This window comes from Coloeus monedula, assembly GCF_965178545.1.
Source record: "Coloeus monedula genome assembly, chromosome: 35".
Classification (NCBI taxonomy): domain Eukaryota; kingdom Metazoa; phylum Chordata; class Aves; order Passeriformes; family Corvidae; genus Coloeus; species Coloeus monedula.
This window is the reverse complement of record NC_138815.1, coordinates 3,005,470-3,031,176: the sequence shown is the minus strand read 5'-3', so window position 1 is coordinate 3,031,176 and position 25,707 is coordinate 3,005,470. Positions and strand designations below refer to the sequence as shown.

The 25,707-nt window shown below is 54.2% G+C and overlaps 2 protein-coding genes across 2 annotated transcripts in view; one reads left to right on the top strand and one right to left on the bottom strand.

The window, feature by feature from the left end:
- MEGF8 (multiple EGF like domains 8) overlaps positions 1–25,707 on the top strand; it is a gene marked incomplete at both ends in the record, with an annotated part of 109,719 nt that overhangs the window by 8,866 nt on the left and 75,146 nt on the right. The window contains 7 exons of the mRNA XM_082299902.1: positions 5,536–5,733; positions 9,090–9,359; positions 10,479–10,606; positions 12,326–12,457; positions 16,194–16,307; positions 18,850–19,593; positions 24,045–24,256. Coding sequence (XP_082156028.1) covers positions 5,536–5,733; positions 9,090–9,359; positions 10,479–10,606; positions 12,326–12,457; positions 16,194–16,307; positions 18,850–19,593; positions 24,045–24,256 — 1,798 coding nt within the window. The remainder of the gene's footprint in view (positions 1–5,535; positions 5,734–9,089; positions 9,360–10,478; positions 10,607–12,325; positions 12,458–16,193; positions 16,308–18,849; positions 19,594–24,044; positions 24,257–25,707) is intronic.
- TMEM147 (transmembrane protein 147) overlaps positions 1–25,707 on the bottom strand; it is a 112,561-nt gene that overhangs the window by 68,332 nt on the left and 18,522 nt on the right. The window lies entirely within an intron of this gene.

Here is a 25,707-nt window from a genome sequence, read left to right as displayed (position 1 = left end):
TTTTGGGATTTTTTTTGGAATTTTTTTTGATTTTTTTTGGAATTTTTTTGGATTTTTTGGGGAATTTTTTTGAATTTTTTTCCCATTTTGGGGGACTTTTGGGGAGATTTGAGGGGATTTGGGGAACTTTTGGGAGTTTTCAGGAAGTTTTTTGGGTTTTTTGAATTTTTTGGAATTTTTTGGAATTTTTTGGATTTTTTGGGGGATTTTCTGGAATTTTTAGGGATTATTTTTTTAATTTTTGGGGGATTTTTTTTTATTTCTGTGTGGTTTTTGGGAATTTTGGGGGATTTTTTGGAATATTTTGGGGATTTTTGGGATATTTCGGGGGATTTTGGGGGCATCCAGCGGCTCGCGGTGGTCGCCCGCCTCGGGAGGCGCCCGAACTCCTCCGATTTGGTGACTTTTGGGGCATTTTCGGGGATTTGGGGGATTTGGGGGATTTTTGGGGATTTTTTGGGAATTTTTGGGGATTTTTTTGGGATTTTTTTGGATTTTTTGGGGTTTTTTTTGGAATTTCTGAGGATTTTAGGGGGGTTTTGAGGGGGTCTTGGGGGAGATTTGAGGGGATTTGGGGAATTTTGGGAGTTTTCGGGAAGTTTGGGGGATTTTTTGGGGATTTTTTTGGGATTTTTTGGGGATTTTTTTTGGAATTTTTTGGGATTTTTTTTGGAATTTTTTTGGATTTTTTGGGGATTTTTTTTGGAATTTTTTTGGATTTTTTGGGGATTTTTTTTTGGAATTTTTTTGGAATTTTTTTTGGAATTTTTTTGGATTTTTTGGGGAATTTTTTTGGATTTTTTGGGGATTTTTTTGGAATTTTTTGGGATTTTTTGGGGATTTTTTTTGGAATTTTTTTGGATTTTTTTTTTTTTTAATTTTTTTGATTTTTTTTGGAATTTTTTTGGGATTTTTTGGGGATTTTTTTGAAGTTTTTTCCCATTTTGGGGGACTTTTGGGGAGATTTGAGGGGATTTGGGGAATTTTTGGGAGTTTTCGGGAAGTTTTTTGGGTTTTTTGAATTTTTTGGAAATTTTTTGAATTTTTTGGAATTTTTTGGAATTTTTTGGAATTTTTTGGATTTTTTGGGGGATTTTCTGGAATTTTTAGGGATTTTTTTTTGAATTTTTGGGGGATTTTTTTTTTATTTCTGTGGGGTTTTGGGGAATTTTGGGGGATTTTTTGGAATTTTTCGGGGATTTTTGGGATATTTCGGGGGATTTTGGGGCCATCCAGCGGCTCGCGGTGGTCGCCCGCCTCGGGAGGCGCCCGAACTCCTCCGATTTGGTGACTTTTGGGGCATTTTCGGGGATTTGGGGGATTTTGGGGATTTTTTTGGGGATTTTTTGGGGATTTTTGGGGATTTTTTGGGGGTTTTTTTGGGATTTTTTGGGGTTTTTTTGGGATTTTTTTGGATTTTTTGGGGTTTTTTTGGAATTTCTGAGGATTTTAGGGGGGGTTTGAGGGGGTCTTGGGGGAGATTTGAGGGGATTTGGGGAATTTTGGGAGTTTTCGGGAAGTTTGGGGGATTTTTTGGGGATTTTTTTGGAATTTTTTTGGGATTTTTTTTGGAATTTTTTTTGGATTTTTTGGGGTATTTTTTTGGATTTTTTGGGGAATTTTTTGGAATTTTTTTCCCATTTTGGGGGACTTTTGGGGAGATTTGAGGGGATTTGGGGAATTTTTGGGAGTTTTCGGGAAGTTTTTTGGGTTTTTTGAATTTTTTGGAATTTTTTGGAATTTTTTGGATTTTTTGGGGGATTTTCTGGAATTTTTAGGGATTATTTTTTGAATTTTTGGGGGGATTTTTTTTTTATTTTTGTGGGGTTTTTGGGAATTTTGGGGGATTTTTTGGAATTTTTTGGGGATTTTTGGGATTTTTCGGGGGATTTTGGGGGCATCCAGCGGCTCGCGGTGGTCGCCCGCCTCGGGAGGCGCCCGAACTCCTCCGATTTGGTGACTTTTGGGGCATTTTCGGGGATTTGGGGGATTTTGGGGATTTGTTGGGATTTTTTGGGGATTTTTTTGGGGATTTTTTGGGGGTTTTTTGGGATTTTTTGGGATTTTTTGGGGGTTTTTTTGGAATTTCTGAGGATTTTAGGGGGGGTTTGAGGGGGTCTTGGGGGAGATTTGAGGGGATTTGGGGAATTTTGGGAGTTTTCGGGAAGTTTGGGGGATTTTTTGGGGATTTTTTTGGAATTTTTTTGGATTTTTTTTTTTGGAATTTTTTTTGATTTTTTTTGGAATTTTTTTGGATTTTTTGGGGAATTTTTTGGAATTTTTTTCCCATTTTGGGGGACTTTTGGGGAGATTTGAGGGGATTTGGGGAATTTTTGGGAGTTTTCGGGAAGTTTTTTGGGTTTTTTGAATTTTTTGGAAATTTTTGGAATTTTTTGGAATTTTTTGGGCAATTTTTTGGATTTTTTGGGGGATTTTTTTGGGGTTTTTCGGGGGATTTTGGGGGCATCCAGCGGCTCGCGGTGGTCGCCCGCCTCGGGAGGCGCCCGAACTCCTCCGATTTGGTGACTTTTGGGGCATTTTCGGGGATTTGGGGGATTTTGGGGATTTTTGGGGATTTTTTGGGGATTTTTTTGGGGATTTTTTGGGGGTTTTTTGGGATTTTTTGGGATTTTTTTGGGGTTTTTTTGGAATTTCTGAGGATTTTAGGGGGGTTTTGAGGGGGTCTTGGGGGAGATTTGAGGGGATTTGGGGAATTTTGGGAGTTTTCGGGAAGTTTGGGGGATTTTTTGGGGATTTTTTTGGAATTTTTTTGGGATTTTTTTTGGAATTTTTTTTGATTTTTTTTGGAATTTTTTTGGATTTTTTGGGGAATTTTTTTGAATTTTTTTCCCATTTTGGGGGACTTTTGGGGAGATTTGAGGGGATTTGGGGAACTTTTGGGAGTTTTCAGGAAGTTTTTTGGGTTTTTTGAATTTTTTGGAAATTGTTGGAATTTTTTGGAATTTTTTGGGCAATTTTTTGGATTTTTTGGGGGATTTTCTGGAATTTTTAGGGATTTTTTTTTAATTTTGGGGGGATTTTTCTTTTTATTTTTGTGGGGGTTTTGGGAATTTTGGGGGATTTTGGGGGATTTTTCGGGGATTTTTGGGATATTTGGGGGGATTTTGGGGGCATCCAGCGGCTCGCGGTGGTCGCCCGCCTCGGGAGGCGCCCGAACTCCTCCGATTTGGTGACTTTTGGGGCATTTTCGGGGATTTGGGGGATTTTTGGGATTTTGGGGATTTTTTGGGGATTTTTTTGGGATTTTTTGGGATTTTTTTGGGTTTTTTGGGATTTTTTTGGGATTTTTTTGGGTTTTTTTTGGAATTTCTGAGGATTTTAGGGGGGGTTTGAGGGGGTCTTGGGGGAGATTTGAGGGGATTTGGGGAATTTTGGGAGTTTTCGGGGAGTTTGGGGGATTTTTTGGGGATTTTTTTGGAATTTTTTGGGATTTTTTGGGGATTTTTTTTGGAATTTTTTGGGATTTTTTTTGGAATTTTTTTGGATTTTTTGGGGATTTTTTTTGGAATTTTTTTGGATTTTTTGGGGATTTTTTTTTGGAATTTTTTTGGAATTTTTTTTGGAATTTTTTTGGATTTTTTTTTGAATTTTTTTGGATTTTTTGGGGATTTTTTTTGGAATTTTTTGGGATTTTGGGGGGATTTTTTCTGGAAATTTTTTTGATTTTTTTTGGAATTTTTTTGGAATTTTTTTGGATTTTTTGGGGTATTTTTTTGGATTTTTTTTGAATTTTTTTGAATTTTTTTCCCATTTTGGGGGACTTTTGGGGAGATTTGAGGGGATTTGGGGAACTTTTGGGAGTTTTCGGGAAGTTTTTTGGGTTTTTTGAATTTTTTGGAAATTTTTGGAATTTTTTGGAATTTTTTGGGCAATTTTTTGGATTTTTTGGGGGATTTTCTGGAATTTTTAGGGATTATTTTTTGAATTTTTGGGGGATTTTTTTTTTTTATTTCTGTGGGGTTTTTGGGAATTTTGGGGGATTTTTTGGGGATTTTTGGGGATTTTTGGGATATTTCGGGGGATTTTGGGGGCATCCAGCGGCTCGCGGTGGTCGCCCGCCTCGGGAGGCGCCCGAACTCCTCCGATTTGGTGACTTTTGGGGCATTTTCGGGGATTTGGGGGATTTTGGGGATTTTTAGGGACTTTTGGGGATTTTTGGGGGGATTTTTGGGGGGATTTTTTGGGAATTTTGTCGGGTTTTGAGGGGGTTTTGGGGAGATTTGAGGGCATTTGGGGAATTTTTGGGAGTTTTCGGGAAGTTTTCAGGAAGTTTTTTTTTAATTTTTTTTTTTTTTTTTTTTTTTGGAATTTTTTGGGATTTTTTGGGGATTTTTTTTGGAATTTTGGGGGGATTTTTTAAAATTTTTGTGGGGTTTTGGGGAGGGTATTGGGGGAGATTTGCAGGGATTTGGGGGAAGTTTGGGAAATTTTGGGAAATTTTCTTGAAATTTTTTTTGAAATTTTTTGGAATTTTGGGGGATTTTTTTGGAATTTTTTTGAATTTTTGGGGAATTTTGGGGGATTTTTGTGGGGTTTTGGGGAGATTTGGGGGGATTTGGGGGAATTTTTAGGGGATTTGGGGAATTTTTGGGAATTTTTAGGGGATTTTGGGGGGCATTTTGGGGGGATTTGGGGGGTTCGGGACAATTTTTAGGGGATTTGGGGCTGCAAAATTGGAGATTTTTAAGGGAAAAAAGCGGAATTTTGGCGTTCGGGATCTCCAAAATCTCGGGATTTTTTTGGGGGGGGTCTCTGGGCTGTCCTGGGGGGGTCCCCGACCTCTGACGCCCCCTCCCCAAATTCCGGGACCCCCCAAATTTCGGGATCTCACCTCCAAAAACGGGGAAAAAAATCGCCAATTTCGCCCTTTTAGAGGCTCCAATTGTGGAATTTTGGGGGAAAAAAGCGGAATTTCGGGCCGGGGTTTTCCGGGGAGGCTCCCCCACCTCTGACGCCCCCTCCCCAAATTCCGGGACCCCCAAATTTCGGGATCTCACCCCCAAAAACGAGGAAAAAACCCACGAATTTCGCCCTTTTGGGGGCTCGAATTGGGGCATTTTTGGGGGAAAAAAGCAGAATTTTGGCGTTCGGGATCTCCAAAATCTCGGGATTTTTTGGGGGGGGTCTCTGGGCTGTCCTGGGGGGCTCCCCGACCTCTGACCCCCCTCCCCAAATTCCGGGACCCCCAAATTTTGGGATCTCACCCCCAAAAACGAGGAAAAAATCGCCAATTTCGCCCTTTTAGGGGCTCAAATTGTGGAATTTTTGGGGAAAAAAAGCGGAATTTCGGGACGGGGTTTTTTCGGGGAGGCTCCCCCACCTCTGAGCCCCCTCCCCAAATTCCGGGACCCCCAAATTTCGGGATCTCACCTCCAAAAACGAGGAAAAAACCGCGATTTTTTCCCTTTTGGGGGCTCCAATCGTGGAATTTCGGGGGAAAAAAGCGGAATTTCGGGCCGGGGTTTTTTTTGCCGTTTTCTGACGCCCCCTCCCCAAATTGGGGGACCCCCCCAGGAGGAAGTGGGGCGCTGGGGGGCTCAGCAGGAGCGCGAGACGAGGCCCCTGCGGCGGCCGCGGCCCGAGCGGCTCTTCGGGGCTCCGGAGCGTGGGAATCGTTACCTGCTGCAGGTCGAGGGGCACCTGAACGCCTCGGGGGGGCTCAGCAGCGAGCTCACCCTCACCTGGGACCGCACCGGCGTGCCCGGAGGCAGCGTGAGTCCGCGCGGAAAGGCCGGGAAGTTTGGGGAATTTTTTGGGAATTTTTTGGGAATTTTTTGGGGGGTTTTTTGGGGGTTTTTTGGGGATTTTTTGGATTTTTTTTGAGTTTTTTTGAGGGGTTTTGGGGGTCTCTGAGTGGGTCTGGGGTCTCTGAGTGGGTCTGGAGTCCGCGGGGGAAGTCCGGGAATTTTTTGGGAATTTTTTGGGAATTTTTTGGGGGTTTTTTGGGGGTTTTTTGGGGGTTTTTTGGGGATTTTTTGGATTTTTTTTGAGTTTTTTTGAGGGGTTTTGGGAGGCTCTGAGTGGGTCTGGGGTCTCTGAGTGGGTCTGGAGTCCGCGCGGAAAGGCCGGGAAGTTTTGGGAATTTTTTTGGGAATTTTTTGGGAATTTTTTGGGGTTTTTTGGGAATTTTTTGGGGGTTTTTTGGGAATTTTTTGGATTTTTTTGAGTTTTTTTGAGGGGTTTTGGGGGTCTCTGAGTGGGTCTGGGGTCTCTGAGTGGGTCTGGAGTCCGCGCGGAAATGCCGGGAAGTTTTGGGGAAATTTTGGGAATTTTTTTGGGGGTTTTTTTGGGTTTTTTTGGGGGGTTTTTTGGGAGTTTTTTGGGGGGTTTTGGGGGTTTTTTGGGGGGTTTTGGGAGGCTCTGAGTGGGTCTGGAGTCCGCGCGGAAAGGCCGGGAATTTTTGGGAATTTTTGGGGATTTTTGGGGTTTTTTTGGGTTTTTTTGAGGGGTTTTGGGGGGTTTTGGGGGGTCTCTGAGTGAGTCTGGAGTCCGTGGGGGAAGTCCGTGAGTTTTGGGGAATTTCTGGGAATTTCTGGGAATTTTTTGGGTTTTTTGGGGTTTTGGGTTTTTTTGGGGTTTTTTGGGGTTTTTTGGGGGGTTTTGGGGGGTTTGGGGGCTCTGAGTGGGTCTGGGGTCCGTGGAGAAAATCTGGGAATTTTTGGGAATTTTTTGGGTATTTTTTTGGGGGTTTTTTATTGGTTTTTTGGGGGATTTTTTTGAGGGGATTTGGGGGATTTTGGGGGGTTTTGGGGGTCTCTGAGTGGGTCTGGGGTCTCTGAGGGGGTCTGGAGTCTGTGCGGGAAATCTGGGAATTTTTGGGAATTTTTTGGGAATTTCGGGGAATTTTTGGGAATTTTTTGGGAAGTTTTTGGGTTTTTTTGGAGGGGTTTTGGGGGATTTTAGGGGGTTTTGGGGGTTTAAAAAAATCCCTGGGGTCTCTGAGTGAGTCCGGAGTCCGTGGGGAAAATCTGGGAATTTTTGGGAAATTTTTGGGAATAATTTGGGGGATTTTAGGGGATTTTGGGGGAAAGTCTGGGAATTTTGGGGAATTTTTTTGGAATTTTTGGGAAATTTTTCGGCGGGGTTTTGGGAAATTTTGGGGGTCTCTGAGTGAGTCTGGAATCCGTGGGGAAAATTTGGGAAAACTTTGGGAATTTTTGGGGAATTTTTGGAGCAGATTTGGGGGATTTAGGGGCGATTTTGGGGCTGTTTTGGGGCAATTTTGGGGGTATTTTGGGGCTATTTTTGGGTTATTTGGGGGGCTGTTTTGGGGCCATTTTTGGGTTATTTTGGAGCTATTTTGGGGCTGTTTTGGGGCTATTTTTGGGGGTTTTGGGGGGTTATTTTGGGGCTATTGTATGGCTATTTTTGGGTTATTTTTGGGCTCTTTGGGGGCTGTTTCTGGGCTGGTTTTGGGTTATTTTTGGGGCTATTTTTGGGTTCCTTTGGGGCTATTTTTGGGTTATTTTTGGGGCTGTTTTGGGGGCATTTTGGTGTTATTTTTGGGGCTATTTTTGGGTTATTTTTGGGGCTGTTTTGGGGCTATTTGGGGGCTGGTTTATGGCTATTTTAGGGCTATTTTGGGGCTATTTTTGAGTTATTTTGGGGCTGTTTTCGAGTTATTTTCGGGGATGGTTTATGGCTATTTTGGGTTATTTTGGGTTATTTTTGGGGCTATTTTGGGTTATTCTCGGGGCTATTTTCGGGGCTATTTTATGGCTATTTTGGGTTATTTTTGGGTTATTTTGGGGGCTATTTTATGGCTATTTTTGGGTTATTTTTGGGGCTATTTCATGGCTATTTTCGGGTTATTTTCGGGGCTGTTTTCGGGGTTGGTTTATGGCTCTTTTAGGGCCATTTTGGGGCTATTTCACAGCGATTTTGGGGCTATTTTTCGCACTATTTGGGGTTTTTTCCCCTCTTTAAACCCCCCCAAACCTCCCTCACTCCCCCCAAATCCCCCCAAAATCCCTCCCAAACTCCCCCAAATCTCCCCCAAATCCCCCCAACTCCCCCGAAATCCCCCCGAAACCCCCCAGAATCCTCCCCCAAAGCCCCCCAAATCCCCCCCAAAATCCCCCCAAGCCCCCCAAACCCCACCCAACTCCACCAAATTCCTCCCAAACCCCCCAAAATCCCCCCAAACCACCCAAAACCCCCCCAAATTCCCCCAAATCCCCCCAAAATCCCGCCAAAACCCCACCTAAACCTCCCCCAAATGTCCCCAAAACCCCCCCAAAATCCCCCAAACCTCCCCCAAACCCCCCTCAAATCCCCCCCAACTCCCCCAAATCCCCCCAAAATCCCCCCCAAATCCTCCCCCAAATTCCCCCAAGCCCCCCAAATCCCCCCAAAACCCCACCTAAACCTCCCCCAAATCCCCCCAACTCCCCCAAACCCCCCAAATCCCCCCAAAATCCTCCCCCAAAATCCCCCAAAGTCCTTCCCCAAACTCCCCAAATCCCCCAAAATCCTCCCCCAAATCCCCCCAAAATCCTCCCCCAAAATCCCCCAAAATCCTTCCCCAAACTCCCCAAATCCCCCAAAATCCTCCCCCAAACCCCCCCAAAATCCCCCAAAATCCTCCCCCAAATTCCCCCAAGCCCCCCAAATCCCCCCAAAATCCCGCCAAAACCCCACCTAAACCTCCCCCAAATGTCCCCAAAACCCCCCCAAAATCCCCCAAACCTCCCCCAAACCCCCCTCAAATCCCCCCCAACTCCCCCAAATCCCCCCAAAATCCCCCCAAAATCCTCCCCCAAATTCCCCCCCAAGCCCCCCAAAACCCCCCAAATTCACCCAAGCCCCCCAAAATCCCCCCAAATCCTCCCCCAAACCCCCCCAAAATCCCCCAAAATCCTTCCCCAAACCCCCCCAAAATCCCCCAAAATCCTCCCCCAAACCTCCCCAAATCCCCCCAAAATCCTCCCCCAAATCTCCCCAAGCCCCCCAAAACCCCACCTAAACCTCCCCAAAATCCCCCCCAAAAGCCCAAATCTCCCCCAAACCCCCCCCTCCCCCCCCAAAAAAAAAAAAAAAATCCCGGTTTTTTGGGTTTTTTTGGGCAGGAAATCTCCTTTTTCTTCCTGGAGCCCTTCCGGGGGTCCCCCGGGGGGTGCCCCTCGCGCCCCTCGTGCCTCTCGTGCCTGGCGGATTTGGGGTGCGCCTGGTGCCCCCCCAGCTCCTCGTGCCACCCCCGGGACCCCCCCCCCAAGGCCGGCGCTCCCTGCGCAGCTTTTGGGGCCGATTCGGGCGATTTCGGGGCTCCCCGCTTGGTGCTGCAGCCCCAGAACTGCGTCCTGTGCGAGGAGCACCGCGACTGCCGCAGCTGCGCCGGGGTCAGCGGGCACTGGGAGGGACTGGGATGAACTGGGAGGGACTGGGAGCGACTGGGAGGGGATTTGGGGGGATTGGGAGGGACTGGGATGAACTGGGAGGGACTGGGAGGGGATTGGGAGGGACTGGGAGGGACTGGGAGGGGATTGGGAGGGATTGGGAGGGACTGGGAGGGGATTGGGAGGGACTGGGATGGACTGGGAGGGGACTGGGAGCGACTGGGAGGAGATTGGGGGGCACTGGGAGGGACTGGGAGGGGATTGGGAGCGACTGGGAGGGGACTGGGAGGGGATTGGGGGGCACTGGGAGGGACTGGGAGCGACTGGGAGGGGATTTGGGGGGATTGGGAGGGACTGGGATGAACTGGGAGGGACTGGGAGCGACTGGGAGGGGATTGGGAGGGACTGGGAGCGACTGGGAGGAGATGGGGGGGATTTGGGGGGACTGGGAGCGACTGGGAGGGACTGGGAGGGGACTGGGAGGGGATTTGGGGGGAATTGGGAGGGACTGGGATGAACTGGGAGGGACTGGGAGGGACTGGGAGCGACTGGGAGGGGATTGGGGGGCACTGGGAGGGGACTGGGAGGGGATTTGGGGGGGGATTGGGAGGGACTGGGATGAACTGGGAGGGACTGGGAGGGGATTTGGGGGGAATTGGGAGGATTTTGGGGGGAATTCCAGAAGATTTGGGATTTTCGGGGCGGACTTGGGGGTTTTTGGGGCTGATTTCGGGGTTTTTGGGGCTGATTTTGGGGTTTTTGGGGCTGATTTTGGGGTTTTTGGGGCTGATTTGGGGTTTTTTGGGGCTGATTTTGGGGTTTTCGGGCTGATTTGGGGGTTTTTGGGGCTGATTTTGGGGTTTTTGGGGCTGATTTTGGGGTTTTTGGGGCTGATTTTGGGGTTTTCGGGGCTGATTTTGGGGTTTTTTTGCGGCTCCCCAGCCCCGATTCGGGGCAGATTCACCTCAATCCCCGTCGCATTTTCGGGGCGATTTCGGGGCGATTTGGGCTCTTTTCCACTCCTCACTATTGGCGGGGTTCTGGGGGGGTTCTCAGCGCTGATTTTGGGGCGATTTTGGGGCGATTTGGGACTTTCTCCCGTCCCTTTTTTTGCCCTTCCAGGACCCTTTCTGCGAGTGGCAAACGCTGGGACCCCCGGACTCCAAACGGGGCGACTTCGTCTGCAGCCGCCGGGGGAGGCAGGGGGGGGCCGTGAGGGACCCCCGGCAGTGCCCCCCCCCCTGCAGCCAGTGAGCGCCCCGAAATCCCCGCGATTTTGGGCCATTTTGGGTGGTTTTGGGTGATTTTGGGTGATTTGGGGTGAATTTGGGTAATTTCGGGCAATTTCGGGCAATTTCCGCGGAGATTTGGGGTCCTGGGGGAGCCGTGAGGGACCCCCGGCAGTGCCCCCCCCCCTGCAGCCAGTGAGCGCCCCGAAATCCCCGCGATTTTGGGCCATTTTGGGTGGTTTTGGGTGATTTTTGGTGATTTGGGGTGAATTTGGGTGATTTTGGGCAATTTCGGGCAATTTTGGGGAGATTTGGGGTCCTGGGGGGGCCGTGAGGGACCCCCGGCAGTGCCCCCCCCCCTGCAGCCAGTGAGCGCCACGAAATCCCCGCGATTTTGGGCCATTTTGGGTGGTTTTGGGTGATTTTTGGTGATTTGGGGTGAATTTGGGTGATTTCGGGTGATTTCGGGCAATTTTGGGGGGATTTGGGGTCCTGGGGGGGCCGTGAGGGACCCCAGGCAGTGCCCCCCCCCCTGCAGCCAGTGAGCGCCCCGAAATCCCCGCGATTTTGGGCCATTTTGGGCCATTTTGGGTGATTTTGGGTGATTTGGGGTGAATTTGGGTGATTTTGGGCAATTTCGGGCAATTTTGGGGGAATTTGGGGTCCTGGGGGGGCCGTGAGGGACCCCCGGCAGTGCCCCCTCCCTGCAGCCAGTGAGCGCCCCGAAATCCCCGCGATTTTGGGCCATTTTGGGCCATTTTGGGTGGTTTTGGGTGATTTGGGGTGAATTTGGGTGATTTCGGGTGATTTCGGGCAATTTTGGGGGGATTTGGGGTCCTGGGGGGGCCGTGAGGGACCCCCGGCAGTGCCCCCCCCCCCCGCAGCCAGTGAGCGCCCCGAAATTTCCACGATTTTGGGCCATTTTGGGCGATTTGGGGCGTTTTTGGGGCTCCACAAAATCCGAGATTTTTTTGGGGGGGGTCCCCAGATTTTGGGGAGGGGTCTCAGGGTCCCCTGGGTATTTTGGGAGGGGTCTCAAGCCTCAATCTTTGAATTTTGGGGTTTTTTTGGGGGCTCTTTTGGAGCTTTTTTGGGCTCTTTTAGTGCTTTGGGGGGGTTTAAGGTCCTGGAAGATCCATAAAAAATCCGGGATTTTTTCAGGGGATGATTCCTGGGGGGGGGAGGGGGAGTCCCCAAATTTTGGGGAGGGGTCTCAGGGCTCTCTCGGTATTTTCGGGCGGCTCTCAGTCCTTTTTTTGGGCTTTTTTGGGCCTATTTGTGAGTACTTTGGGGTCCTGGAAGATCCATAAAAAATATGCGATTTTTTCAGGGGATGATTCCTGGGGGGAGGGGCGAGTCCCCAAATTTTGGGGAGGGGTCTCAGGGCTCTCTCGGTATTTTCGGGCGGCTCTCAGTCCTTTTTTTGGGCTTTTTTGGGCCTATTTGTGAGTACTTTGGGGTCCTGGAAGATCCATAAAAAATGCGGGATTTTTTCAGGGGATGATTCCTGGGGGGAGGGGGAGTCCGCACATTTTGGGGAGGGGTCTCAGGGCTCTCTCGATATTTTGGAAGGGCTCTCAGTCCTTTTTTTGGGCTTTTTTGGGCCTATTTGTGAGTACTTTGGGGTCCTGGAAGATCCATAAAAAATGTGCGATTTTTTCAGGGGATGATTCCTGGGGGGAGGGGGAGTCCGCACATTTTGGGGAGGGGTCTCAGGGCTCTCGCCGCCCCTCCCCGCAGGCGCAGCACCTGCTCCGAGTGCCTGGCCCCCCCCTCGCCGTGCGCCTGGTGCCCCTCGGCGCGGCGCTGCTTCCTCTTCGCCGCTTACCTGGCCCGGTACCCGTTCGGCGGCTGCCGCGGCTGGTCCGACAGGTGCGGGGGGGCTTTGGGGGGTCCCTGGGGGGTCTAAAGGGGATTTTGGGGGTCTCCAGTGGGGTCTGGGGGGGTCTAAAGGGGATTTTGGGGGTCCCTGGGGGGTCTAAAGGGGATTTTGGGGGTCCCTGGGGGGGTCTGGGGGGGTCTAAAGGGGATTTTGGGGGTCCCTGGGGGGGTCGGAGGGGGGCCAAAGGGGATTTTGGGGGTCCCTGGGGGGGTCTGGGGGGGTCTAAAGGGGATTTTGGGGGTCCCCGGGGGGGTCTGGGGGGGTCTAAAGGGGATTTTGGGGGTCCCCGGGGGGGTCTGGGGGGATCTAAAGGGGATTTTGGGGGTCCCTGGGGGGGTCTGGGGGGGTCTAAAGGGGATTTTGGGGGTCCCTGGGCGTCTAAAGGGGATTTTGGGGGTCCCTGGGGGGGTCGGGGGGGGTCTAAAGGGGATTTTGGGGGTCCCTGGCGGGTCTAAAGGGGATTTTGGGGGTCCCCAGGGGGGTCTGGGGGGGTCTAAAGGGGATTTTGGGGGTCCCCAGGGGGGTCTGGGGGGGTCTAAAGGGGATTTTGGGGGTCCCCAGGGGGTCTGGGGGGGTCTAAAGGGGATTTTGGGGGTCCCCAGGGGGGTCTGGGGGCAATTTGGGGGTCCCCAGGGGGGTCTGGGGGGGTCTAAAGGGGATTTTGGGGGTCCCCAGGGGGTCTGGGGGGGTCTAAAGGGGATTTTGGGGGTCCCTGGCGGGTCTAAAGGGGATTTTGGGGGTCCCCAGGGGGGTCTGGGGGGGTCTGGGGGCAATTTGGGGGTCCCTGGGGGGGTCTGGGGGGGTCTAAAGGGGATTTTGGGGGTCCCCAGGGGGGTCTGGGGGGGTCTAAAGGGGATTTTGGGGGTCCCCAGGGGGGTCTGGGGGGGTCTAAAGGGGATTTTGGGGGTCCCCAGGGGGTCTGGGGGGGTCTAAAGGGGATTTTGGGGGTCCCTGGGGGGGACTGGGGGGGTCTAAAGGGGATTTTGGGGGTCCCCAGTGGGTCTGGGGGGGTCTAAAGGGGATTTTGGGGGTCCCTGGGGGGTCTAAAGGGGATTTTGGGGGTCCCCAGGGGGTCTAAAGGGGATTTTGGGGGTCCCCAGGGGGGTCTGGGGGGGTCTAAAGGGGATTTTGGGGGTCCCCAGGGGGGTCTGGGGGGGTCTAAAGGGGATTTTGGGGGTCCCCGGGGGGGTCTGGGGGGGTCTAAAGGGGATTTTGGGGGTCCCCAGGGGGGTCTGGGGGGGTCTAAAGGGGATTTTGGGGGTCCCCAGGGGGGTCTGGGGGGGTCTAAAGGGGATTTTGGGGGTCCCCAGGGGGTCTGGGGGGGTCTAAAGGGGATTTTGGGGGTCCCTGGGGGGGTCGGGGGGGGTCTAAAGGGGATTTTGGGGGTCCCTGGCGGGTCTAAAGGGGATTTTGGGGGTCCCCAGGGGGGTCTGGGGGGGTCTAAAGGGGATTTTGGGGGTCCCCAGGGGGGTCTGGGGGGGTCTAAAGGGGATTTTGGGGGTCCCCAGGGGGTCTGGGGGGGTCTAAAGGGGATTTTGGGGGTCCCCAGGGGGGTCTGGGGGCAATTTGGGGGTCCCCAGGGGGGTCTGGGGGGGTCTAAAGGGGATTTTGGGGGTCCCCAGGGGGTCTGGGGGGGTCTAAAGGGGATTTTGGGGGTCCCTGGCGGGTCTAAAGGGGATTTTGGGGGTCCCCAGGGGGGTCTGGGGGGGTCTGGGGGCAATTTGGGGGTCCCTGGGGGGGTCTGGGGGGGTCTAAAGGGGATTTTGGGGGTCCCCAGGGGGTCTGGGGGGGTCTAAAGGGGATTTTGGGGGTCCCCAGGGGGGTCTGGGGGGGTCTAAAGGGGATTTTGGGGGTCCCCAGGGGGTCTGGGGGGGTCTAAAGGGGATTTTGGGGGTCCCTGGGGGGGACTGGGGGGGTCTAAAGGGGATTTTGGGGGTCCCCAGTGGGTCTGGGGGGGTCTAAAGGGGATTTTGGGGGTCCCCAGTGGGGTCTGGAGGGGTCTAAAGGGGATTTTGGGGGTCCCTGGGGGGTCTAAAGGGGATTTTGGGGGTCCCCAGGGGGTCTAAAGGGGATTTTGGGGGTCCCCAGGGGGGTCTGGGGGGGTCTAAAGGGGATTTTGGGGGTCCCCAGGGGGGTCTGGGGGGGTCTAAAGGGGATTTTGGGGGTCCCCGGGGGGTCTGGGGGGGTCTAAAGGGGATTTTGGGGGTCCCCAGGGGGGTCTGGGGGGGTCTAAAGGGGATTTTGGGGGTCCCCAGGGGGGTCTGGGGGGGTCTAAAGGGGATTTTGGGGGTCCCTGGGGGGTCTGGGGGGGTCTAAAGGGGATTTTGGGGGTCCCCAGGGGGGTCTGGGGGCAATTTGGGGGTCCCCAGGGGGGTCTGGGGGGGGTCTAAAGGGGATTTTGAGGGTCCCTGGGGGGGTCTAAAGGGGATTTTGGGGGTCCCCAGGGGGGTCGGGGGGGTCTAAAGGGGATTTTGGGGGTCCCCAGGGGGTCTAAAGGGGATTTTGGGGGTCCCCAGGGGGGTCTGGGGGGGTCTAAAGGGGATTTTGGGGGTCCCCAGGGGGGTCTGGGGGGGTCTAAAGGGGATTTTGGGGGTCCCTGGCGGGTCTAAAGGGGATTTTGGGGGTCCCTGGGGGGGTCTGGGGGGGTCTAAAGGGGATTTTGGGGGTCCCGGGGGGGTCTGGGGGGGTCTAAAGGGGATTTTGGGGGTCCCCAGGGGGGTCTGGGGGCGTCTAAAGGGGATTTTGGGGGTCCCTGGGGGGGTCTAAAGGGGATTTTGGGGGTCCCCAGGAGGCGTCTGGGGGGGTCTAAAGGGGATTTTGGGGGTCCCGGGTGGGGTCTGGGGGGGTCTAAAGGGGATTTTGGGGGTCCCGGGTGGGGTCTGGGGGGGTCTAAAGGGGATTTTGGGGGCCCCCAGGGGAGTCTGGGGGGGTCTAAAGGGGATTTTGGGGGTCCCGGGTGGGGTCTGGGGGGGTCTAAAGGGGATTTTGGGAGTCCCCAGGGGGGTCTGGGGGGGTCTAAAGGGGATTTTGGGGGTCCCCAGTGGGTCTGGGGGGGTCTAAAGGGGATTTTGGGGGTCCTCAGGGGGGTCTGGGGGGATCTAAAGGGGATTTTGGGGGTCCCCAGGGGGGTCTGGGGGGGTCTAAAGGGGATTTTGGGGGTCCCCGGGTGGGGTCTGGGGGGGTCTAAAGGGGATTTTGGGGGTCCCTGGGGGGGTCTGGGGGGGTCTAAAGGGGATTTTGGGGGTCCCTGGGGGGTCTGGGGGGGTCTAAAGGGGATTTTGGGGGTCCCTGGGGGGTCTAAAGGGGATTTTGGGGGTCCCTGGGGGGTCTAAAGGGGATTTTGGGGGTCCCCAGGGGGGTCTGGGGGGGTCCCCGAGAAGTTTGGGGGAAATTTGGGGGAATTTGGGGGCATTGAGGGGGTTGGGGGGGCTCGGGGCTGGATTTGGGGGTCCCGGGGGGGGTCTGGGGGGGTCCCCGAGAAGTTTGGGGGGGATTTTGGGGATTTTGGGGGTTTTTGGGGGGTTTGGGGGGGTCCTGGAAGGTCCCGAATCGATGCTGGGAAGGTCCTGGAAGATCCCAGGGCGGCTCCCGGGGGGTTTTTGGGGGGTCCCGGGTGGTTTTTGGGGGGTCCCGGAGGGTTTTTGGGGTGGTTTTGGGGGGTTTTGGGGGTTCCCGAGGCTCTCGGAGTGACATTTTGGGGTGTTTTCCGCCGTTTTTGCCCCGCAGCGTTCACTCGGCCCCGCAGTGCCGGGGCTGCTCCGAGCTCACCTCGTGCCGGGAGTGCCTGAGCCAGCACGGCTGCGGCTGGTGCGGGAGGGGCCACAACCCCGCCCTCGGCAGGTCCGGGGGGCTTCAAATGGGTCTGGGGGCTTCATTTGGGTCTGGGGGCTTCGGGGAGCTCGGGGGAGTTGGGAGGTGCCGGGATTTGGGGGAATTTTGGGGGATTTTGGGGAGTTTTGGGTCCTGGAAGGGTGGGAAGGGCTGGAGAGATGGGGAGGTCTGGGGGGGGCTTGAAATGGGTCTGGGGGCTCCGATTGGGTCTGGGGGCTTCATTTGGGTCTGGGGGCTTGATTTGGGTCTGGGGGCTTTGGGGGAGTTGGGGGGTGCCGGGATTTGGGGGAATTTTGGGGGATTTTGGGGAGTTTTGGGTCCTGGAAGGGTGGGAAGGGCTGGAAAGATGGGGAGGTCTGGGGGGGGCTTGAAATGGGTCTGGGGGCTTCATTTGGGTCTGGGGGCTCCAATTGGGTCTGGGGGCTTCAAATGGGTCTGGGGGCTTCAAATGGGTCTGGGGGCTTGATTTGGGTCTGGGGGCTTCGGGGGAGTTGGGGGGTGCTGGGATTCGGGGGAGTTTTGGGGGAGTTTTGGGGGATTTTGGGGAGTTTTGGGTCCTGGAAGGGTGGAAAGGGCTGGAGAGATGGGGAGGTCTGGGGGCTCCAATTGGGTCTGGGGGCTCCAATTGGGTCTGGGGGCTTCAAATGGGTCTGGGGGCTTCGGGGGGCTCGGGGGAGTTGGGGGGTGCTGGGATTTGGGGGAATTTTGGGGGAGTTTTGGGGGATTTTGGGGAGTTTTGGGTCCTGGAAGGGTGGGGAGGGCTGGGGGCTCCGATTGGGTCTGGGGGCTTCGGGGGAGTGGGGGGGTGCTGGGATTTTGGGGGGATTTTGGGGGATTTTGGGGCTTTTTTTGGCCTGATTTTGGGCTTTTTTGGGGCTTTTTTTGCTCTGATTTTGGGCTGATTTCGAGTTGATTTGGGGCTTTTTTGGGGCTGATTTGGGGCTTTTTTGGGTTGATTTTTGGTTAAAGTCATGGGGGGTTTTGGGCTGATTTTGGGGCTTTTTTGGGGTTAATTTGAGGGGGGTTTTTGAGCTGATTTTGGGCTTTTTTGGGGCTGATTTTGGGCTGATTTTTGGGCGGGTTTTGGGCGTTTTTTTGGGGCTTTTGGGGGTTTTTTTTTGGGCTGATTTTTGGGCTGATTTGGGGCTGATTTTTGGGCTGAATTTGGGCTGATTTGGGGCTGATTTGGGGCTGATTTTTCGGGTTAATTCGAGGGTTTCTTTGAGCTGATTTCGAGCCGATTTTGTGACTTTTTTCAGGGTTGATTTTTGGGCTTTTTTTGGGTCAAAAGCCCCCAAAATCCCCCAAACTCCTCAATTTTTGCTTCTCCCCCCACCTGCAGCTGCTTCGAGGGCGACTTTGGGCTGGTTTTGGGGTTAATTCGAGGGGTTTGGGGCTGATTTTGGGGTGGTTTGGGGGCTTTTTTTGAGCTGATTTTGGGCTGATTTTTGGGCTGATTTGGGGCTGATTTTTGAGCTGATTTGGGGCTGATTTGGGGCTGTTTTTTAGGCTGATTTTGGGCTGATTTTTGAGCTGATTTTGGGCTGATTTGGAGCTGATTTGGGGCTGATTTTTGAGCTGATTTTTGGGCTGATTTTGGGCTGATTTTGGGCTGATTTTTGGGCTGATTTTGGGCTGATTTTTGGGCTGATTTTTGGGCTGATTTTTGGGCTGATTTTGGGGCTGATTTGGGGCTGATTTTTGAGCTGATTTTGAGCTGATTTGGGGCTTATTTTGAGCTGATTTTGGGTTGATTTTTGAGCTGATTTGGGGCTGATTTTTGAGCTGATTTTTGGGCTGATTTTGGGCTGATTTTGGGCTGATTTTTGGGCTGATTTTGGGCTGATTTTTGAGCTGATTTTGGGCTGATTTTTAGGCTGATTTTTGGGCTGATTTTGGGCTGATTTTGGGGCTGATTTGGGGCTGATTTTTGAGCTGATTTTGGGGCTGATTTTGAGCTGATTTGGGGCTGATTTTTGAGCTGATTTGGGGCTGATTTTTGGGCTGATTTTTGGGCTGATTTGGGGCTGATTTTTGGGCTGATTTTGGGCTGATTTTGGGCTGATCTTTGGGCTGATTTTTGAGCTGATTTTGGGCTGATTTTTGGGCTGATTTTTGAGCTGATTTTGGGCTGATTTTGGGCTGATTTTGGGGCTGATTTGGGGCTGATTTTGGGGCTGATTTTGGGCTGATTTTTGAGCTGATTTTTGGGCTGATTTTGAGCTGATTTTGGAGCTGATTTTGGGCTGATTTTTGAGCTGATTTTTGGGCTGATTTGGGGCTGATTTTTGGGCTGATTTGGGGCTGATTTGGGGCTGATTTGGGGCTGATTTGGGGCTGATTTTGGGGCTGATTTTTGGGCTGATTTTGAGCTGATTTTTGGGTTAATTTTGGGCTCTTTTTGAGCTGATTCGGGGCTGATTTTTCGGGTTACCTTGAGCTTTTTTTGAGCTGATTCCGAGCCGATTTCGCGGCTTTTTTCGGGGTCGATTTTTGGGCTTTTTTTTGGGCCAAAAACCCCTCAAATTTGTCCTCCTCTCCCCACCTGCAGCTGCTTCGAGGGCGACTTCTCCGGCCCGCGCCACTTCCCCAACTGCTCCGCGGCCCTGGGTGCCACCCCCCACCCCGGGGGTGCCCACGAGGGTGACCACGAGAGTGACCACGGGGGTGCCCACATGGGTGACCACGAGGGTGCCCACACGGGTGCCCACATGGGTGACCACACGGGTGACCACATGGGTGACCACGAGAGTGACCACAAGGGTGCCCACGAGGGTGCCCACGAGAGTGACCACACGGGTGACCTCGAGGGTGCCCACATGGGTGACCACAAGAGTGACCACAAGGCTGACCCCGAGGGTGCCCCCGAGGCTGCCCCCGAGGGTGCCCACAAGAGTGACCCCGAGGGTGCCCCCATGAGTGCCCACAAGAGTGACCACACGGGTGCCCCCAGGGCTGACCCCGAGGCTGCCCCCGAGGGTGCCCACAAGAGTGACCACAAGGCTGCCCCCGAGGGTGACCCCGAGGGTGCCCACAAGAGTGACCACGAGGGTGCCCCCGAGGCTGCCCCCGAGGGTGCCCCCGAGGGTGCCCACAAGAGTGACCACACGGCTGCCCCCGAGGCTGCCCGGGCCGTGCCCTCGTGGTCCTACGGCTCGTGCCCGGACGTGGACGAGTGCGGGCTGGGCCTGGCCCGGTGCCACCCCCGCGCCCGCTGCCACAACAGCCCCGGCAGCTTCGAGTGCCGCTGCCAGCGCGGCTTCCGCGGCGACGGCGTCAGCGCCTGCGAGCCCACGTGAGCCCGGGGGCACCTGGGGGGGTTGGGGGGCATTTTGGGGGGGATTTGGGGGCGTTTGGAGGGGATTTGGGGGCGTTTGGAGGGGATTTGGGGGCATTTGGGGATGTTTGGGGATGTTTTGGGGACGTTTGGAGGGGATTTGGGGGTGTTTGGGGATGTTTTGGGGATGTTTTGGGGACGTTTGGAGGGGATTTGGGGATGTTTGGAGGGGGTTGGGGGGGTTTGGGGGGGGTTGGAGGGGATTTGGGGACGTTTGGAGGGGATTTGGGGGCGTTTGGAGGGGATTTGGGGGCATTTGGGGATGTTTGGGGATGTTTTGGGGACGTTTGGAGGGGATTTGGGGGTGTTTGGGGATGTTTTGGGGATGTTTTGGGGACGTTTGGAGGGGATTTGGGGATGTTTGGAGGGGGTTGGGGGGGTTTGGGGGGGGTTGGAGGGGATTTGGGGACGTTTGGAGGGGATTTGGGGGCATTTGGGGATATTTGGGGATGTTTTGGGGACATTTGGAGGGGGTTTGGGGACGTTTGGAGGGGGTTGGGGGTGTTTGGAGGGGGTTGGAGGGGATTTGGGGGCATTTGGGGATGTTTGGAGGGGATGTGGGGATGTTTGGAGGGGATTTGGGGGTGTTTGGAGGGGATTTGGGGACGTTTGGGGATGTTTTGGGGACGTTTGGAGGGGGTTTGGGGAGGGGTTGGGGAGGTTTGGGGATGTTTGGAGGGGATTGGGGGATTTTGGAGGGGATTGAGGGGGTTTGGGGATGTTTGGAGGGGGTTGGAGGGGATTTGGGGATGTTTGGGGATGTTTTGGGGACGTTTGGAGAGGGGTTGGGGGGGTTTGGGGATGTTTGGAGGGGATTTGGGGGTGTTTGGAGGGGGTTGGAGGGCATTTGGGGGCATTTGGGGATGTTTGGAGGGGATTTGGGGACGTTTGGGGATGTTTGGGGATGTTTTGGGGACGTTTGGAGGGGGTTTGGGGACGTTTGGAGGGGGTTTGGGGATGTTTTGGGGACGTTTGGAGGGGGTTTGGGGATGTTTGGAGGGGATTGGAGGGGATTTGGGGGGATTTGGAGGGGGTTGGAGGGGATTTGGGGAGGGGTTGGGGGGGTTTGGTGATGTTTTGGGGATGTTTGGGGATGTTTGGAGGGGATTTTGGGACGTTTGGAGGGGATTTGGGGATGTTTGGGGATGTTTTGGGGACGTTTGGAGGGGATTTGGGGACGTTTGGAGGGGGTTTGGGGATGTTTGGAGGGGATTTGGGGGGCATTTGGGGATGTTTTGGGGATGTTTTGGGGACGTTTGGAGGGGGTTTGGGGAGGGGTTTGGGGGGTTTGGGGATGTTTGGGGGTGTTTTGGGGATGTTTGGAGGGGATTTGGGGGCATTTGGGGATGTTTGGGGATGGTTTGGGGACGTTTGGAGGGGATTTGGGGATGTTTGGAGGGGGTTTGGGGGGGGTTTGGAGGGGATTTGGGGACTTTGGGGACGTTTGGAGGTGTTTGGGGATGTTTGGGGATGTTTTGGGGACGTTTGGAGGGGGTTTGGGGAGGGGTTGGGGGGGTTTGGTGATGTTTGGAGGGGATTTGGGGATGTTTGGGGATGTTTGGAGGGGATCTGGGGATGTTTGGGGATGTTTTGGGGACGTTTGGAGAGGGTTTGGGGATGTTTGGAGGGGGTTGGGGGGGTTTGGGGGGGGTTGGAGGGGATTTGGGGACGTTTGGGGATGTTTGGGGATGTTTTGGGGACGTTTGGAGGGGGTTTGGGGACGTTTGGAGGGGGTTTGGGGATGTTTTGGGGACGTTTGGAGGGGGTTTGGGGATGTTTGGAGGGGATTGGAGGGGATTTGGGGGGATTTGGAGGGGGTTGGAGGGGATTTGGGGAGGGGTTGGGGGGGTTTGGTGATGTTTTGGGGATGTTTGGGGATGTTTGGAGGGGATTTGGGGAGGGGTTGGGGGGGTTTGGGGATGTTTGGAGGGGATGTGGGGATGTTTGGAGGGGATTTGGGGGCATTTGGGGATGTTTGGGGATGTTTTGGGGACGTTTGGAGAGGGGTTGGGGGGGTTTGGGGGTGTTTGGAGGGGGTTGGAGGGGATTTGTGGGGGTTTGGGGATGTTTTGGGGACGTTTGGAGGGGGTTTGGGGAGGGGTTGGGGAGGTTTGGGGATGTTTGGAGGGGATTGGGGGGTTTTGGAGGGGGTTGGGGGGATTTGGGGATGTTTGGAGGGGATGTGGGGGCATTTGGGGATGTTTGGGGATGTTTTGGGGACGTTTGGAGAGGGGTTGGGGGTGTTTGGAGGGGGTTGGAGGGGATTTGGGGGCATTTGGGGATGTTTGGAGGGGCTTTGGGGGGTTTGGAGGGGCTTTGGGGACACTTAAGGGTGTTAAAGAGCGATTTGGGGGCATTTAGGGGGTTTTGGGGGACATTTATGGACATTCTGGGGGGGGTTGGGGCCATTTTGGGGAGATTGAGGAAAAAATGGGGAAAAACTGGGGGGAAAGTGGGGAAAAATGGGGGGAAAAACGGGGAAAATGGGAGTTTGGGGTTTTTGGGGGTTCTGAGAGCCCAAACCTGGGGGTTTTTGGGGGGTTCTGAGAGCCCCAAACCTGGGGGTTTTTGGGGGGTTCTGGGAGCCCAAACCTGGGGGTTTTTGGGGGTTCTGAGGGCCCCAAACCTGGGGGTTTTTGGGGGGTTCTGAGGGCCCAAACCTGGGGGTTTTTGGGGGGTTCTGAGAGCCCAAACCTGGGGGTTTTTGGGGGTTCTGAGAGCCCCAAACCTGGGGGTTTTTGGGGGTTCTGGGAGCCCCAAACCTGGGGGTTTTTGGGGGTTCTGGGAGCCCCAAACCTGGGGGTTTTTGGGGGGTTCTGAGAGCCCCAAACCTGGGGGTTTTTGGGGGTTCTGAGGGCCCCAAACCTGGGGGTTTTTGGGGGGTTCTGAGGCCCCAAACCTGGGGGTTTTTGGGGGGTTCTGAGAGCCCAAACCTGGGGGGTTTTGGGGGGTTCTGAGAGCCCAAACCTGGGGGTTTTTGGGGGGTTCTGAGGGCCCAAACCTGGGGGTTTTGGGGGGTTCTGAGAATCCAAACCTGGGGGTTTTTGGGGGTTCTGAGGGCCCCAAACCTGGGGGTTTTTGGGGGGTTCTGGGAGCCCCAAACCTGGGGGTTTTTGGGGGTTCTGAGAGCCCCAAACCTGGGGGTTTTTGGGGGTTCTGGGAGCCCCAAACCTGGGGGTTTTTTGGGGGTTCTGGGAGCCCAAACCTGGGGGTTTTTTGGGGGTTCTGGGAGCCTCAAACCTGGGGGTTTTTGGGGGTTCTGGGAGCCCAAACCTGGGGGTTTTTGGGGGGTTCTGAGAGCCCCAAACCTGGGGGTTTTTGGGGGTTCTGGGAGCCCAAACCTGGGGGTTTTTGGGGGTTCTGGGAGCCCCAAACCTGGGGGTTTTGGGGGGTTCTGAGAGCCCAAACCTGGGGGTTTTTGGGGGTTCTGGGAGCCCAAACCTGGGGGTTTTTGGGGGGTTCTGAGAGCCCCAAACCTGGGGGTTTTTGGGGGTTCTGGGAGCCCAAACCTGGGGGTTTTTGGGGGTTCTGGGAGCCCCAAACCTGGGGGTTTTTGGGGGTTCTGAGGGCCCAAACCTGGGGGTTTTTGGGGGTTCTGGGAGCCCAAACCTGGGGGTTTTTGGGGGGTTCTGGGAGCCCAAACCTGGGGGTTTTTGGGGGGTTCTGAGAGCCCCAAACCTGGGGGTTTTTGGGGGGTTCTGAGGGCCCCAAACCTGGGGGTTTTTGGGGGGTTCTGAGGGCCCCAAACCTGGGGGTTTTTGGGGGTTCTGAGGGCCCCAAACCTGGGGGTTTTTGGGGGTTCTGGGAGCCCCAAACCTGGGGGTTTTTGGGGGTTCTGAGAGCCCAAACCTGGGGGTTTTTGGGGGGTTCTGAGGGCCCCAAACCTGGGGGTTTTTGGGGGTTTTGGGAGCCCCAAACCTGGGGGTTTTTGGGGGGTTCTGAGAGCCCCAAACCTGGGGGTTTTTGGGGGTTTTGGGAGCCCCAAACCTGGGGGTTTTTGGGGGGTTCTGAGGGCCCCAAACCTGGGGGTTTTTGGGGGGTTCTGAGGGCCCCAAACCTGGGGGTTTTTGGGGGTTCTGAGGGCCCCAAACCTGGGGGTTTTTGGGGGTTCTGGGAGCCCCAAACCTGGGGGTTTTGGGGGGTTCTGAGGGCCCAAACCTGGGGGTTTTTGGGGGGTTCTGGGAGCCCCAAACCTGGGGGTTTTTGGGGGGTTCTGGGAGCCCAAACCTGGGGGTTTTTGGGGGGTTCTGAGGGCCTCAAACCTGGGGGTTTTTGGGGGTTCTGGGAGCCCAAACCTGGGGGTTTTGGGGGGTTTTGGGGGGTTTGGAGGGTGCAGGGATTGGAATCCGGGGTTTTTTTCCCCGCCTGGGCTCTCCCCGAGCCCCTTCTCCTCCGTCTCCCCCTCCCAGGTGTTTGTCCGACTGCGGCCACGGCTCCTGCTCGGGACCCCCCAACTTCACCTGCGTCTGCCAGCTGGGCTGGACCAACCCCCCCCCCCAAAATTCCACCCCGGGGGGGGCCCTGGAGCCCTCCCCTCCCCCCCAGTGCTCCGTGGACTGCGGCTGCCACTTCCACAGCTCCTGCGAGAGGGGCGGCCCGGGGCTCTGCGACCGCTGCCAGAGTGAGCCCCCAAAGGGCCCGGGATCAGCCCAAAATCACCTCGGGAAGCCCCAGATTCACCCCAAAAATCACCCCCAAAATCAGCCTTGGGAAGCGCCAGATTCACCCCAAATTCACCCCAAAAATCAGCTCCAGAACCCCCAGATTTACCCCAAAATCGGCCTGGGGAAGCGCCAAATTTACCCCAGATTCACCCCAAAAATCAGCTCCAGAACCCCCAGATTTACCCCAAAATTCACCCCCAAAATCGGCCTGGGGAAGCGCCAGATTCACCCCAAATTCACCCCAAAAATCAGCTCCAGAACCCCCAGATTTACCCCAAAATCGGCCTGGGGAAGCGCCAAATTTACCCCAGATTCACCCCAAAAATCAGCTCCAAACCCCCCAGATTTACCCCAAAATTCACCCCCAAAATCGGCCTTGGGAAGCGCCAGATTCACCTCAAATTCACCCCAAAAATCAGCTCCAGAACCCCCAGATTTACCCCAAAATCGGCCTGGGGAAGCGCCAAATTTACCCCAGATTCACCCCAAAAATCAGCTCCAAACCCCCCAGATTTACCCCAAAATTCACCCCCAAAATCGGCCTTGGGAAGCGCCAGATTCACCTCAAATTCACCCCAAAAATCAGCTCCAAAACCCCCCAAAAATCACCTCGGGAAGCCCCAGATTCACCCCAAAATTCACCCCCAAAATCGGCCTGGGGAAGCGCCAGATTCACCTCAAATTCACCCCAAAAATCACCCCAAAAAATCAGCTTTGGGAAGCGCCAGATTCACCCCAAATTCACCCCAAAATCACCTCGGGAAGCCCCAGATTCACCCCAAAAATCACCCCCAAAATCGGCCTCGGGGAGCGCCAAATTTACCCCAAATTCACCCCAAAAATCACCTCGGGAAGCCCCAGATTCACCCCAAAAATCACCCCCAAAATCAGCCTTGGGAAGCGCCAGATTCACCCCAAATTCACCCCAAAAATCAGCTCCAGAACCCCCCAAAAATCACCTCGGGAACCCCCAGATTCACCCCAAAAATCACCCCAAAATCGGCCTCGGGAAGCGCCAAATTTACCCCAAATTCACCCCAAAAATCACCCCAAAAAATCGGCCTTGGGAAGCGCCAAATTTACCCCAAATTCACCCCAAAAATCAGCTCCAAAACCCCCCAAAAATCACCTCGGGAACCCCCAAATTCACCCCAAAAATCATCCCCAGGAACCTCGAAAATCTGGGAACCCAAATTCCCCCAAATTTCCCCAAATCCCCATTTTAACCCCAAACCCCCAATTTTCATCCAATTTCTCCCTTTTTAACTCCAAAATCCCCATTTTTAACCCCATTTTCCCCATTTTACCCGTTTTCCCCCTTTTTCACCCAAATCTCCCCTTTTTTTTAACCCTTTCCAGACTGGACCGAGGGTCCCTGCTGCCTGAGTGCCCCAAAATCCCCCCAAAA